Source organism: Crocodylus siamensis, chromosome 3, assembly GCF_052110815.1.
Source record: "Crocodylus siamensis isolate JL-2025a chromosome 3, ASM5211081v1, whole genome shotgun sequence".
Taxonomy (NCBI): Eukaryota; Metazoa; Chordata; order Crocodylia; family Crocodylidae; genus Crocodylus; species Crocodylus siamensis.
The window spans coordinates 87,658,829-87,675,806 of record NC_143397.1 but is presented as its reverse complement, the minus strand read 5'-3'; the positions used below and the strand labels follow the sequence as shown (position 1 = coordinate 87,675,806).

Sequence of the window (16,978 nt, the reverse complement as noted above, 5' to 3'; positions counted from 1 at the left end):
GCCGTTTTGTATTCAACATGAAAAATGAGAATGGGCTAGTTTAGGATTTGGAACATTATTTAGAATATTAAATTTCAGTAGGAAACAGTTGATTTGATAGATTATGCTAATAGTAAAGAAGTTAGTATAGTGGATGTATAAGAAAAAGATCATCATGATGACATCAATAAAATACTTATGAAAGCTGAAGATGTAAAGCAAGGGCGCAGTTTAAAAATATTTCATAAACTATGTAGGATACCTTTAGCTTATTGAAAGTGATCCATAAAAGTAAAATATATGATTTGGCATGAAAAATTCAGGCAGCTTACTTATAGATAAAATTATTATTTATGCATGATTTTGAGTTGTACCTGGCATGAGTGCATCTTTTCTTTCTCACCCCACTAGTAGCTTTCAAAGGTGCTTCAATCTTACTGAGAACCTGGGAAAACAGAAATCTACAGGCATAAGAAATCCATGAGTTGCAGGGACTTAAGGTAGTAATGACTTAAGCTAGTAATGATAGCTGTGCTACCCGGCATCTTACAAGCCGGCTTGCTCTACTAACCAGCATGCCAGCTTGTAAGATAAAGTGAAACTGGAAGCGCCCACCACGGCACTTCCGGTTTCTCTTGAGCCCCCATGGCCGGGGACAAAGCAGCCTGTGCTGCCGAGCCCCCATGGCCCGTGGGTCTGTGCGGGGCTCACCTCTCTGTCCTGCAGGAGGGACGGCAATGCCACAGGAGGGGTGGAGGGATGCCCCAATGCAGTGGGAGATGCGGTGGTTGGGGCTGCTCAATTAACGAGCATATTTTGTTATCCTGCATCCCCCATTCCCGGGGGATGCCAGATAACAGAGCTTTTCTTGTAGTTCAAAAATTTCACAAGCATGGTACCATTTGGCTGAGCACTCGAGTCTGATGTTTATCCAGGCTCACAGGCCCTCTTGAGTCACCAGAATTTGCCTGGAAATGTGTTACAAAGACCAGGAATTCTCACAAGATTTCTAATAATACTTGCAGATACTTGAGCAGGAAGTTTCATAAAAACTATCTTTATTTCTTACTGCATTTCATCTCACTCGTGTCTCATCTTCTCCAGAACTAGGATTTTTAAGAGTGCATGAAAATTAACTAATGTGCAAAAAGTGTCAAATTTAATCAAATATCCTTTTCTAATTCTCTCTCATTCTCATGCGCTCACACTCACACACAGACACACACACACATTTATTTTATTTAGGTTTGTGTTGACTATTTTAGACAGAATTATTTTATCGAAGCCACATAACCAATGCATCATAAAGGATTTTTCCCAGTTTCATTGAGACTCTCAGCTTGTATTTGAAAGGAAATCAGAACCTCAGCCATTCAGGTTTTACCTCTCAGGTTGCAGACTGAGCCTCTAAGATGTAAACTTTGTGCATCCTATAGTATCTTATTGTCTCTGCTTTCAAATAAGTGAAGCATTAACACTGAGAACTGAGAACTTCTGTTTACTTGAGTGGATAGCAACCTTAAAACCTAATTATAACCATTTCACTGTTAATTGCTGTAGGAGAAACCAGAAATATCCAACCAGCTTGTCTGCCATATGTGGCTGGATGCACTAATCACATTCTGATGCCACTTTCATTTTGACAGATATATGTGATGATGGCAGGTCTGCCCATTCTGATTGTGTGGTTAGGGTGGCATTCTATTTCCATTGGCCATCTCAGGGGCCATTAAGTCTTATAGCCTAGACAGGCAAATGAAAATAAAATCTAGGCCACCAAATAATAATGGAATGTTGCCCTTAATCACATATTCTCTAGAATATGCTTTTGGATTAGGTAAATCCAGAAATTTTCTGCTATCCTTAAAATTAAAATTGAATTGTGTTTCCAGTGCTACCTTCCAAAATAATATTGGCCTTTTCCCATCGTGTGGCTTACAGGACTTATGAAGATTTTTTTTTAAATGTTTATATAAAACAATTCTTTAATAAAACCAGTTGTAAAGATAATTGTGTTTAGTAAGGCAATAAATAGTTTTGACTGATCCCTTTTGTTTCTTCAAGAGACATCTGGTGTAGCATATAACCTTACCTAATCCAAGTCTGCTTAACCTAAAGTTGGTTATATTTCTCAGGCTTAGTGTGTGCATAGAAATGCTTCCCTGATTCACTGTTGATGGCCCAGAGTATGGTCTTTTTAAAGCTGGGTTTCAAGGAGTGGAAGACCTGAGTGTACTATTACTTGTTTTAGCTCCATCTACTAACTAACTACGTTTTATGTCAAAGTTATGGATATCTTCTGATAGGTGTGAAGAAACAGGAATGTTCCATATTAGAATAGCACTAAGGACATCAGAATTCTCAGTATGATTCCACCTGTTTTGGATTTTTTTCACACAACATGCATTCCTGACTTTATCATTGTATCACAGAGGGAAGATGAGGCAGAATCCTCACAGTTATTATTCAAAATTTACATAGGGTTCTATTATCTCTTATAAAAGTGAGTAAGAGGCTGTTTTATTTAGGTAAGAATCATAGGATCTGAATTCTTTTCTGATCTCATTTTCTACCCATCATCTTTCCCACCTGCTAATAGAATGGCCCACTAAATCCTTTTTTCTGCCTGTGCCAGTATCTTTATTTTTTTGCCTAAAAAGAACAATCTTTTGGTGTTTCATTTTTTTATCTCACTTTTTCTAGAAGCATTTTATTTTTCCTCTTGTACCACTCTTCACCTTTAGCAGCAATTCAATCATATCAGACTCTTTTGGTCTTTTCTTTCTATAAGTCAAGATCTTACCAGGTATGCCTTGTTGCAGAAAGCCAACAAGGATTAAATTTAAGAGAAATCATGCTAAACATGATATTATAAGGCAAAAGCAAAGGTAGAGGGCTTTCTCTGGACAGGAAAGCATCTCTTTTTGGGTTGGGAAGTTGCCTGATAGAATTGAGCTGATGTGGACTCTCTCTTGCGTGTTGTACATCTGAATGGGAGAAAAGCTGCTGGGACAGTTGTTTTTGTATGAAGATTCTTCCTACAGTTACCCTTCTTCATACATTGCCAGATGAAAAAGTTTGGTCCATGACCAACGAGGACAGGAAATCTATATGGAACCAGTCCCTCCTAGTCTTATTTTCCCAGTCTCAGGCTTTCTCCAGGTTCTGCCTTGACAGGTACTTCTCTTATGTTATGAAGGGTGTTAGTAGTCTGAGGGCTGCTATTCAGAGCAAAATCTCAGGGGGAAACAACTAAGGAAACACCTTTACTCCATAGATCAGGTCATGGCAAGAACAAAAACAAGGAAAATCTTTTTCTTGCAATGTGGGGAGAGGTAGTATCCAAATTTCATATGGATTGTTTTTAGTAGCTGAGCTGGGGAGGACATGCAAAGGTTGGTGTGATGGAAAGTGAAGAGGGAATAGACTGGATAGTAGTTGAGTTAACACAGCTGCATTGTCTCGCCTGTAAGATCCTAGGAGTTAAGTATTGAAAGAGATTCAGATTTGATACCTCTGAAAACAGAGGTGCCACAGATATTCCCTTCTAAGCAGATCTTGTTAATAGTAATAATAATAATAAAAAAGCCATCAGATTTTAAGTGAAAATAAACAATGGTGTGCTTCACTAACAGTCCTATTATATGCTAATGAGTTAAAATCCGCTTTATATCAGTACCAGGAATTTAAAAATCGCTATTACTTAGGGTTATTTGAGAGCTTTGTATTAACAAAGAACACATTGCTCTGTTTTCCATTCCCTAAATTTATGTAAAATAAATGCACTTTCAACATACCTGATCAGAGTTATAAAGCTAGAACTTTTCACTTTGCCTTTCTTTAACCAAAGTAAGAATATTAATTGTTCAGGTTTGTCTTTACATTTTCTCAGAAAGTGAGCATATGTGCATGTTCTGGAAGGTGGGAAAGGTGATTCAGTCCCATGAATAAATTTAAAAACAAAATAATATTTGCTCAAGGTGACTTATAAATAAATATGAGGCAACTATTGGTGCCAAGTGTGATCATGCCATTTGATTGCTAGTTAAATCAGTCCAGATTTAAACATGTAAACTCCTTGATTTGTATGGAGTAAGACATCTGTATTTGGTTTATTAAAACCTGCTGATGTCTCCAGAACTAAATTTGTGTGGATATAGGCCTCTGGGCAGCTATATGAAAAAAGCAGAGACATATACTTTTTGCTCATCTGGTTACCTGACTTCCAGCCCTGTACAGGTGTGCTTGAATAAATTAACATCAGATACCTCTGATGAGCCACTGCATACATTATCAACAGAGGTGAAGATGTGAGAAACCTGCTACCTGCCTCCTGTTATCACCTCCTCAACACCACAGCATCCATTTTTTCATCATCCCGCTATGTTTGGAAACTTCTACAGATAACTTTTTAAAGGCTGCTTTTCAATAAATATATGCAATTTTAGGTGCAGATAGCTCCAGGAAATAAGCCACTTAACACCAGTTCATGGTAACTATTAGTATATTTCCCCTAACGTAATTAGCTGTCACATACAGCATGTTTCCCCTCACTAAGAACAAGAAGAGAACATTTTAAGATATTAGGTGTTTAATTAACTATATTTCAACAGACAAAAGAGTTGTCTTCGACAATGTTTTTGAAAATGGCCACCTCAGAATATATTTACACATTTGCTGTTGGGACTGGGAATGATAGTTTTGAGAAGACTACTTGGGCATATAGTATGATTCTATGGACTAGCAGGTTTCCTTGTGGAGTCACTGAAACATTCTTGTTTGCTTACAGTCATATTAGTCTTTCTTACCCAAGAGAGCCTGTGTTATAAAGAAGTGGATTCTGCTGTTCTTAACACTGGGCATGTCTAGATGAGATATTTACTGCAGAGTGGACTAATTAGCTCCACAGTAAACATCTTGTATCTACACATGAAGTGCTATTAGGCAGAAGTAAACTAATCAACTGCAGCAAGATAGTACTTGTATGTGTCCACTGAGGATTAACTTATTTCATGAGTAGTCTTACTGTAAAGATGTTGACACTGTCCACTGAGTAAGGTACTAATCAGTGCAAGCAAGGGAGAGTGAATTAACAATAGGTGGTTTACCAGCTACAGTGTAATTCAATTCTACGAGAGATGAGAAAGCGAAAGAAAATGTAGGAGATAAAGGCAAAAATGAGCCAAATACAGTAGTCCTTACTCACGCAAGTAACCTAAAAGGGCTGTTTACGTGAGTGAGGCTTGCAGGATCCAGTACTGGCTGGAGGAAGTTCTCTTTTTTGCCTATTTAGTTTATTATATTAACAATTGTTACTGTCACTTTGTAGTTATTTCAGGAGGTTTTTAAGTTTCACTTATTTTCAAGTAACGGTGAGGCTTCCATTCTCTTACTCTGCCCTACACAGTGCCAGATGTTATATCATTGTATCAACCTACCAAATAAATCCAAGACTTTTCAGTGACTTTTAGAGTTTATGTAAGTAGTGCCACACAAGCATTAGGACAGGTGGTAAACATAAGCAGAGCATTAAAATCACTGGCTAAAATATAGCATCATAGAGGGAGAAATATTTTTCGCTGATACATGTGTTTAACTCTCATTATTGTTGATGAGAATTACTTGTATGTCTGTGTCAAAGGTAGAATATGTACCATATGTGTAGTGTGCAAGTTTCTCGTACACAATTCTTACTAAAGTCTTTAATCCTAACCTACACCTGATCAGCTTCTTCAGTCATGAGTCTGTCTTCAGTACAGCCTGTCAACTGTGCCAAATTACATGACAATGCTTATCGTATAGGGTCATTAAGTACATTGAGGACTAGGCTGGTAGCCACACAGTTCACTCTGTTCACATGCAGTGGCTGCAATTAACATACCACTTACCCCACGGTAGTCAAGTGCCTGTACATATGCAGGCAAAACCTGTCTATGTCCTTAGACCAACACAGCTACAACCAACAGCCCTGTACACATGCAGGACACCTACTCCAATGTGTTCTAATTAGATTAATCAAGTGTTCTGCAGCATTCTAATTAGAATGCTTCAGCAGCCTTGCAGTCGCATGTATTCAGAATCCCCTCATTCAAAAATGGCAGCAGGGGTGCTTTAAATAAAGCTCATTAAACGAGCTCTAGTTAAAGTGCCCCCGCTGACATTTTGAACTGTTAGATGCTGAATACACGAGAAGCTACAGGTGTTTTAATTAGAGTGGCTCCCAAGAGGTGCTCTAATTAAAATGCACCCTCCCCTTTTCTCTCCCCATCGCCCACCCAGGAGTATGTATATAGACACCACTTTTCAAAGTAAATACTGTGGTATCTCAGGGGTACTACATGGTACTGGTAACTTTTTTAAATAGAGATCACTTGTTTGGAGTTCACTGCCTAATGTAAAGAAAACATAAAGCTTTAATAATGCCTCTTAATTCCCAGCATCATCTTTTAGAAGAGGACTGCCTTATGCTATTTTTTTCTTGTAATTAAGCACTCATTTCACATTTAAGCTTGCCCTAAAAAGCTTTACTAAAAAAACCTCCCTAACAAATAATTTAACAATTTTGCTATAAGGCTCCTGCAAGCTTCATATAAATGGACCTGGAAAAGAAATGGGAGTTTTGCTTTGCCGAAAGTGCACACAGTCATAAAAAAAAAAAAGGGAGGGAATGCGTGCGTGTGTGTGTGTGTACACATACACAAAGTACTTGCAGTAGGATATGACAGAGGAAAAGAAAAGGTTGTGAGGGTGATTTTTAGGGTCATTTTGCTTCATAAACTTTTAAGAAAAGGAAAAAGAAATTAAACAAAAAAAATCTTAACTTCTGTCACCATGCCACATTGCATTCAAGCACAAGCTGTAAATTCCTGGTGAAAGGATGCTACTTCTAATGCCAGTTATCTTGATTCTAGTACTTTACAAACTTTATTACTTATTTTATTAACTAAAAAAAAATGCTTCCCACTTCCAGGTCAGTACATTTTTCTCTCTCCCTGTCTCTCTCCCTCTTGCTCCTTTTCGTTGGTAAGCCAAAATAAAAAAAAACAATTGAACTTTGGCTGTTTACAGCTGAAAATACAAATGTGAGATGGTTAATTTTGCCGCCCATAATTCTTAAGTAGTGCCTTTGTGTCTGGCACATAACATGTAAAAGCAAAAATCTCTATATATTTTTGTATTGGTAGATATAGATCTAAAAATTCAATGAAGAGGGAGAGAAATCAAGTCCTACCCTAGAAAAAGTAGATGGGCCCTTGATCTGTGAAGGAGATGCATGTAGACGATGCATTATGTGAGATGTCAAATCAAGATTTCATGAGGAAAGATACTGGCATATAGGACAGCAGATCCTCAACAGAAAGTCTCTCAGATCTGATAGCCAGATATGGGAGCAACACTAATTTTGCAGCCTTTTTAGTCTGTTCTGTCACAGAGGGGGCACTGCTGGGTCAGTCGGCTCACTAGTAATTGTGTTTTACAGACTTCTAAAGCAATTGGCTCAGTCAGTCCCAATTCAATAAAAGTGGAGAGCGAGAGCGAGAGCACTTTTGTTCTATTTTTTACTTGAAATTATTTCATTCAGCAGTCTGTCTTTTTTATTACCAGGACTTGACATTAGCACTCCAAGCTATATTAGCATCCATTTCAGCAGTTCAGTAATGGTATTAAAAAAACACTTAACTTCAACGGTGAATGGTTGTATGACAGTACCATAAAAATCCACATTAAAAAAAAACTTATGTATTTGTCCCTGCAAATTATTTTTCACTTGTTTAACCACTTCAAAACTACGCTTTCTTGACTGGCATTGGCAAGGGTTCTTCCTGCATGGAAGGTTACTGTAGAACTGTGAGGCAGCTCCACCAGCAGAGTCATAGAAGAAGAAAATGAAGGCATTTTCAAAAAAAGATAATAGGAACACGCACACGTGTGCGCGCGCGCGCACACACACGTGCAAAGCCTCACATTTAGGTAGGTAACCTTCCATTTGTCAACAGAAGACTGATAAACTCAAAACACCCAAGGTAAAAATCTTTGGCACCTTGCACATTTCTGGGATTTAATTTTGAACCCACCACTCTCCAAACTTGGGACGGGAGCCTAACTACCTTGGCACTGCAGCCTGCTCATAAACGACTGCATTAGGTTCTAAATTTTGATTAAACATTCCGTAATTAATCAATGGTAGACATGAAGCAGTTGGCAAGGTCCAGAGCTGCAAAATGTTTAAGACATAAAACATTACAAAGTAATTAGAATGTGCTCCTTCAAGAGAAGGATTGCCTTCAATAAAGAGGTAAATGATAGCATCATGTTTATTGTGGACGTAGGCAGCCAGTGCAATATGATAAACTGCAGGAGATACACATATCAGTAATCATCCACATTATTAGTGTCATTAATCATAATTCTAAAAATATGACAGCAGCAGCCAACTTTTTGACCAATTTTGCCTCTGCCTGTTGGCCGTTATAACTTCACTAATAGACTGCAGAGCTCCTGTGCTTGGCAGTTTGCATTGAGAATGGAAGGTTAATTATATTTGAGCTGCTGATTCCTTCTCTCCTCGGAAAAGACTGAGCACTTTGACAATCCCAGGAGCTCACTGCTGTTAAACCAGTAAAAGTACTTTATTGAAATTTTCTTTGTTGGTCAGGAATGAGTAGATGTTTCAAATGAGATATAAGCGTCAGGCTGGGACAGCCGCTAATGTTTCTTCCAAAATAATCCTTGGAAAGCAAGCTGAACTCATACTTCCCTTAGATATCTTTGCCTGGTCTCCAGTGAATGGGTAAAAAGTTGAGAATTTAATAACCACTGACAATAGTATGTATGGAACAATCTCAGAGGGTTGAAATTGCTGAGGAGTTGGAGGTTTGCGTGGAGAGAGGTTGTTAGATTGTTTAGGATAATCAGCTATCAGTTGATCTGAAAGGTGTACTTATTTAGTAATGTAAAATTGCTAACAGAGGAGCCTTTCTGAAATGCCATATAGTGTTTATTTATGTATTTCCTCTCGTTCTGTATAAACAAATCCAGCATCTTTACATAATCAAAGCAGTGTGAATGAGAATTGGCTTTGCATAGTGACAAAGAAAGCAGGATGAAGTATGTTGTGAAAACCTAAATCATGCAAAAATAGCTTAGTTTTGGGTTTTATTATAAATTCAAACTTTGAAATAAAATCATTAAAAGATTTGTGACCCTTTCAAGCAAATGTTATCTGATGAATTGTTTTGCATCAGTCTTGGGGAAAAAAACATTAGGTTCAGGGCAAAAATGGATGAGGCTAACATTTTTAACTGAATTTCACTTTGAGATTTTGCATTTTCTTAAACCAAAATCTTGAAGTACAATTCATATGTGGGATGTTAAATAGAAGAGACTGCACAAATTCCTGCAAAGCCATTGAATTTTGCATGGCTGTTATGGTAGGAAATTAAAGTGAAAAGCAAAAATGATCATAAAGCTTTGATCATGTAATATTAAATTATGTATAATTTTAAAAGTGTGTGTGTGTGTGTGTGTGTGTGTGTGTGTGTGTGTGTGTGTGTGTGTGTGTAGAGTGAACAATACATTTGTTGAGCAATAAATCCCAACTGGAATTCATTGCTCTTTAAGGGTGGAAATCTCTTTTCACAAAGAGACAGAATGAAGCTCTTTGAACCACCTAAGACATGCAGAGGGCTGGAAAGGACCTTGCATGTAGCCCTCTTCACTGAGATGAATTTTTCCCTAAAATTCAAAGAGATTCTGCAGCAAATGGCCTTGTTCTGAAAAGTTGTGCCTCAGCTCTCATAGAAGGATCTAAACGAGATTAACGTCTTTCCTCTGTAACAGTCTTACATTTAGTTAGCTCATTTTAGAAAAATTTAGCAAGCTGGTTTTTTTATTCTAAAATTTCTTCATCGGTCTGGATATTACACAAGAGTGCTGGCTATTTTGTAACGAGTCTGTTTTGCTTCCAGGCAGCTAGTAAAGTGTGAGGTTGAAGTGTTGCAATACAACTTCTGTTGGTTTTTGAGAGTACTGGCCAGTACTCTGGTGGTTATGCTTTTCATTTATAATATCTTTTGATCTTTAATGGACAACAATAGTAATATATTAAGAGTGCGACATGACCTTGATGCTTCTGAGCGCACACAGCTGTTGTGAAAGTGTAATTCTGTTCACACCGTAAGGATCGTCTCACTAACACCTCAACAGGTATGTACTGAATTATCGGGCCTTTCAAGAATCCTGAACCTATCAGATTTTACTAAAAAAGTTATATGGGTAGAAAATGCTGCTGTCAGATATGAGTTCCTTTTTTAACCTGAATGTCTGTTCTCGTAGTTGACTGTCTTCACTTCCCAAATGCCATCTCAACATTAACATTTTTTATGCATTCCACAGTGATGACAAATTGTTTTCTGACTCCAGCTCCAGATTAAGTATGCAAAAGGCATGTTTGCCTCTGCCAACAAACCAATAATTCTCACTAACATCTTCAGAGTTACAACATTTATAAAGTTGCAAAGTGGAGTAAACAAACCATCTGTTTGGCTTTACCATATATGTCATGCTCTCTTATTAGCATATTACGATTCATTTAGTAAACAAAATTGGTGATTTCGTTCATGTCAAAGTTAGAAGGAGCTTGAAGATGATTAACATTCCTGGGACAGGCACATTAATACATTGCTTCCTCTGCAAAGTTAAATGGCTTCTCAGGAGAATCACCCCTTGTTGACAAGATGAGACTGTCAATTTTGTTTGCCTGCCACATTAGGGGCCGTAAGGGGATGGCGAGCTCTGAGAAAGAGGAGCAGTGTAGGCAGCATAATTCACTGCGAAGTGAGAAAAGAAGTCTAATTCTGATAAATGGTCGACCCCAATACATCCTACCTGTTATTACAACAGACGTGCCGTATCTGTGCAGTAAATTAGTTAAACCCCTAAAGAGTTTGGTGGGAGCTTATCTTCAAGTGAATAATTTGAGTGTAGAGGGAGCTGTCTTCGTGACCAGTGTGAATGATTTGTTTCATATTGAAAGGGATTGAAATAACTGGGTTCCACATCTTTAATTTGCAAGAACTTGCTTGTCCTTTATTTCCTGCGTTTAATAAGCACTTTTTTACTTTTTTTTAATAGGTGCTGAACTGTATTTTACCTTTTGGATTTTCTTCCTAGAAAAGGTTAATATTTTCAGATTCTATGCAATTTAAAGCCTCAAGAACTGATGTTATTGCCCAAACTGCTCATATATAAAAATGCCATTGTTGCTTTGGGTAGTATAATATTCTGGTTACTCCCACTGTTCTAAAATATTAACCAAAAAAAGGTAAATTAGACATGATCAATTATGGAGAAATCTTTAACCTAAAAATATTAGAAAAGAAATTGTGGCACTGTTTAGGCCAATGGGAGTTTTGATTTCAGTGGGTCAAGAATTTAAGACTGATAGTAGGGTTGCTTGGATGCATGAATGGATTTTTTTTAATGTGTAAAACAACAGGATCAAAGACCCTGTGGTTGACAGTAGAAAAATTAAATCTATGAATGGGAACCAGATTCCATTTCTAATGAAATTCCAGGAACTGTTTTCTCATCAGTTTTTTAAAGTAAAGGGGAAAACATGTTATCATTCCTTCTTAAAAAAAGGGCAGAATTAAAGCAAGATCTCATCTTATAAATGTGGTCACTGTTATATTTATCCAGATTCTTTGATTTGAACTCCATGAAACTCAGCAGTTTTAGTCTGAAGAGATTCTGAAAGAGAGAAAAAATCCTGGGTTAGGTTTGTGTACATTCGTATCTTCTGCACTTTGTGTTGCGTTTCAAGCTTAAAGAAACATGGAGACTGAAAGTGACATCAAGGCAAAACCACCACTCATTGTCTTGTGCTGGGTCAAAATCACGTGAAATCAACAATGTGTAAACAAAACCACAAATCATGATTTATAACCCACAAGATGAAGAAGATCTGTATGAAACTTGGCCCATATTTATTTGCAAAGACACCAGTGATAGGAATTATTTAAAGTTGAAGAAAAGGATTTAACGAGGATTAAAGGGTGGTATTAGGTAAAAGTTAGGCTGCATGACAGGAAAAAAATGAATGAACAGTAGTCAGAAGTGGAGAAAACCATAGAGAGACAGTGAAAGTTCCATGGCTGGCAGCATCTAAACTGAATTGTTAAGATACTGGAATATACACTGCAAGGAGATGGGGTGGATAGCCTTAGAAAGAAAATGGAAAATGAAAATGGATCTAATAGTTCATTTCTGTCTCTAACTTGTATGAAGTATCTCAAATCTCAGCAAGACTTTTCCAAATATACACCAGGTTCTGGTTTTGTAATAAGAGAACAAAACAGCTGAATTTTGGTGTGACGGTAGATTTCATAACGAAATATTAGCCTCATTAGTTTCAAATGATTGACTGATACAATTGCCTGAAAGCAAGAAGGGTTATTTTATTCTGTGTTTTTAATGCAATAACTCTACAAATATTATTTTATCATATTACCTAATGCCAGGATCGTTTATGCTGATTTAGAGCAAAGCAGTCCAAATACCCGCTACTGCAAGCTATCATGCTCTGCTTACATTGAAGAAGTTAGATCTTGGAGCTGCGTGGAATTTTATCAGTGCATCATTTATTTGCCAAATATGTAGTGTTTTTAGCTGAGTAAACTAATGGCAAATTTGGAAGGAATAGTTTTTGGCTACCAAAAAAAAGCACAGGAAAAGAACTGGAAATGTTGCAATGGTTTATTTCAGCAGTTCTGAAATATTTTGATGCCTGGATTATACTCACAGGGGAAATTAAGCAGCAGTCAGAAACTAGGGTGGAGGTAGCAATGCTGTTAGATATACAGGCCTGTGGTTATAGTGTTCAGATGGAATATGGGCAACCAGAGTAAACTCTTTTTTTTTCTGTCTGGTTCCAGACCAGGAAATTTAATTTTGATCTCCCACCTCAAGTTTCTTACCAACTGCACCCCATACTAGATGATTCTGTGGGATGCAGGCTTCTTTCACGGCACTGTTCAAACTAGGGGTGTGAAAAGCAGACCGTATTCAATTCAGATTTGGCCTGATTCAGGGGATAGTGATTTGATTTGACATATAAAGCTGTGTCTATCTGAATCATCAAATCTCTCCAAATCGATTCGGAGATTTGGCTGCTGAATTGGGCCAAATCTCCAGTGAATCGATTCAGCAACCAAAGCTTCACACAGCCCTAGTTCAAATTATTCTGTTGTGCATAAAATAACAAAATATACATCGTAGTAAGGGCTGGAAATGGGTGGCTGCCCTTCCTGATCTCAACCTGTGAAGGTGTTTTTATTCACTTTCTGGCCAACATTTAAGAATATATATATTCTTTATTCATCACCATCCTAAAATTTCAGGATTTGTTTCAGAATTGCCAGTGAAGCAAGATATAATAATAGTAGTAGTAATAGTAACGATAGTAAAAATAATAATGGTGACAATAAAAATAATAGTTATCCACACAGTTCTCTTAGATGGGGGCTTTGCAAATACCCATCTCTTAGTTAAATGAAGAATTCTGCATAGTCCAATTTCCCCAATTTTCAGGTGTTTATTATGGGTAAAATTTTCCCCTGTGCAGACTGTGAACATAACTTGTAACCATTCAGTCTCTCAAAATTAAATACAAGAAGTGCCTGGACTTTCTTTCTACCTAGTATGTCATGGTGAATTTCACCCCATCTGATTGATTCCCTCATTCACTTCAAGAAGAAATAAAAAGTCTCATGCTAAATAAAAATAAAGTAAAATAAAGTATTACATTTTTTTTTTCAACTTATAGATAGATAGTAAATTAACAGACTCAGACTCTCAGATGAGGGAAGAAAGGAACTGATGTAGAGAACCCAGACAAGATTTATGATCTGTATAGATGGCATGTGCACTCAATTGACCATATTTTCTAGACTTATAATCTTTTTTTCTCTTGATGCATAGTGCATCTCTCACAAGAAAAGCCAGATATTAGTAGGTAGACTGGAACCCATGGTAAATTTTAATTATTGGAGAATTTTTTTTGAATTTCAGAATAAGAGTTAGTGCCAGTGGCATAATGCTCACATAAGAGAACTGTCTGTAGTCAATACAGCATTTGGCTTTGTGCTATTATAGACCTTCCAGTCTGAAGGGGGAATGCGATTCTCACTGCCTGACTGCAGCCACAGATTTCATGTTTATCATCATTATCACCATCATCGTTTTAGCAGCCCTGTTTCAAGCTTAAGATCATTGAGTTTAGACTGCAGAATTTCCCTCTGGTGTGAATTTGTTCATACACTTCTGCCCACCCTATGACTAATTCATGAATAGCAATGTGGAAGAAGAATATTAATTATATGAAAAATCAGAACCATGATGGGCTTCATAAATTCATTCAAAGTTTGCTAAAACGCCTTACTATTGTAAACAATATTTTAGGACATTTTGAAACGCAATGCTTCTTTTTTTCTGTGTAAAATGACTTGGAAGGTGCAGCATTGTGTGGGCTGAACAGATACTCAATCAGCTTTTAGTATAAAAATCTTTTTAGAAACATACCGTGCTTTTTTTTGTCCCTAAAACAGGATAGAACTATGTGCACTCAGTCACCACAGTTGGATAAAGTCTGCCCTCTGGAAGTACTTTTTTTACCTTACATTTCTTTCCTTATGGCTTTAATTTCTAATTCCCTTTATTTAATATTTACCTCATAGTAGCGCCCAGAGGTCCTGCTTGGGATTAGGTCTTGGTTTGGTAGGTGGTATACTAATGTAGAAGCATGCATCATACCCCAAAAGGATATCTAAGCACTCAAGTAACACTCAAAAGCTCAGAGCCTGCCTGTGGAAGGAGTTGTGGAGAGAATCTGTTATAGAAATTTTGTATATGATTTCTCTGTGCATTTGTATATATACCATTTTTGCTTGTTTTAGGGTATATCTAAGCCTGGAAGCAACCTAGTTAGCTTCAGATTAGATGCCAGTCACAGCTGTAGCAGTGCAAAGCTCTTCTTCATATCTTCTTCTGAAGCATAGACATACCCTGAGTTATGTAATGACATAAATACCAACCCCCAAATGCCCCACAGCCAAACCTGTGAACCTTGTCTGCTTGTTTGCAGGAATTGTGGTTAGAATTTGGAGCAGCAGAGGATAATAGATCATTTCCAGGACAGGAGAAGTGTGAAAGAGAGTACAGATATTTTGGGGAGGAGCACACAGAAAGGCTGACATTTTTGGAGTAATAAAAAGTGTCTTGCTAAGAATAGGTAAGGAGAGGAGCCACAATATCAAAGAGCCTCGAAGACCAGGATAAAAAGTTTGACCCTGAAATACTGGGAGCCGATCACATGGGAGGGGAGGGTGAGGTGCTCCAAGGAATAGGCAAAAAAAAAAAAAGAAAAAAGATAAGCATAGCAGCTGCATTGCATATGGCTGCAGAGGGAGATGAAGTGGGGGGATGAGGAGGCCAAAGCAGAGAAAGCTGTGATAATTAAGATGACCTGGGCAACAGTTTTAGGGCTTCACCTATTTCTTCCTTTCTCTTCTTATTTCTCTGATTGCTTGCAAGCATCCCTTTGTCCATACATTCTGTCAGGGGTTGGCAGTATTTTTGGGCAGAGTGCAAAAAATCTCCCACAACCTCAACTTGTAAGATGTTGTTGTGCCAAGGACGGATAGCAGGAAAGCCTCAAGGGGCCGGTGTTTTGTGTGGCAGCACAGCTCTGGCCCCTTCCCCACTGTCTGTGCCAAGCAAAATGTCCTTGCATGCCACACTCTGGCACCCATGCCAGGGGTTGCCTACCCCTGCTCTGTGTTTTCCCTGTTTGAAATATGCACTTATCAGTGGCTTTCAACAAGCTCATTTTCCGCTCCAAAACTCAACTATCTTTAATTGACACATATTGCTAACTTCCTGCTTTCAGGCCCTTTTTCTCCCTTTTCACACTGCTAGATTCTGTTTAGGAATGTTCTTCTCTTAATTCCCTTCTCTGCTTCTTCCTTTATACATACCTATCATGCTTCCTTTTTTTTCTTAAACCAGGCCTTCATCCACTGCAGTCTTTGCGCATGCATAGAATTTATCTGACTATCACAATACACAGGGATCACCTGCCTTTTCCACAGAAGTTTTGAAAACGCAATTGGCCAGGTTCAGGAGAGCATTCCTCTTTCAGGACAGTACTCATTCATCCACCTAAGTGCTGCTCTGACTAAGCCTCATTCTTCATGTACCAGAAAAGCCGAAGAAGTAACGTGGGATCAGGTCCTACTGTTTTCGGCTCATCATTTACCTCCTTTCTATCCCACCACCAATCAGTCACCCACGGTAACATGAGTAGCTGGCAACTTCAGCACACAGTATTCTTAATTCTAATGGAGATTTAACCTCCGTGACTTTGGTTTCATCATAAAATTTCAAACCCACAACGTCCAAAAGAATGAGGTTTTTTGCATAATGCATTCCTGCCATATCTAGTAGAATGTTTTTTGCATATGATATTTAGGATTATTAAACACAAGTGAAATAGATTAAGAAATGAATGTAAAAGAATCAATTCTTTTGAACTGTGGTTGCATAATGGAAATCGACTACTATGAATGAACCTATGTTCAGAAGTTATGAACAGCAGAGCTAATGCACTGCCATGAGTTCATCTTTATTATTGCATTACACCTGAATCAATTGATAAAGTAGCTTTTTTTTAAAGCTAGGAATGGCACTTAATTGAATAAAAGTCAATGTAATTATATTAGAAGAATCCAACAGTACTGCTGACAGCGGAAAAGGGACACTGCTGAACAGAGTGCCAGAACTTGTCCACACATTTCTGCACATCGTTTGCCTGACAGATATTAAGGGCTAGTACGTAGTTTAATTAGATTACTGATTGCCACTGCTGTAAGTGAGAATTGAAGCAGGGAGACATCTCTCCTTATCACAACATCAGCAGGCTTGTGTCTTTTCGCAGGTCAAG

At 37.8% G+C, this 16,978-nt stretch overlaps 1 protein-coding gene across 20 annotated transcripts in view; it reads left to right on the top strand.

Annotated features, from left to right (window-relative positions):
- Positions 1-16,978, top strand: part of BNC2 (basonuclin zinc finger protein 2) — a 471,942-nt gene that overhangs the window by 440,479 nt on the left and 14,485 nt on the right. For 2 of the 20 annotated variants that reach the window (XR_016441272.1, XM_090038765.1), the window contains exon 6: positions 11,113-11,156. The exons of the other annotated variants lie outside the window; for them this stretch is intronic. Coding sequence is in view for 1 of the 2 variants with exons in the window: in XM_090038765.1 (XP_089894891.1) it covers positions 11,113-11,119 (7 nt within the window). In the remaining variant the exon portion in view is untranslated. The remainder of the gene's footprint in view (positions 1-11,112; positions 11,157-16,978) is intronic. 20 annotated transcript variants of the gene reach the window in all.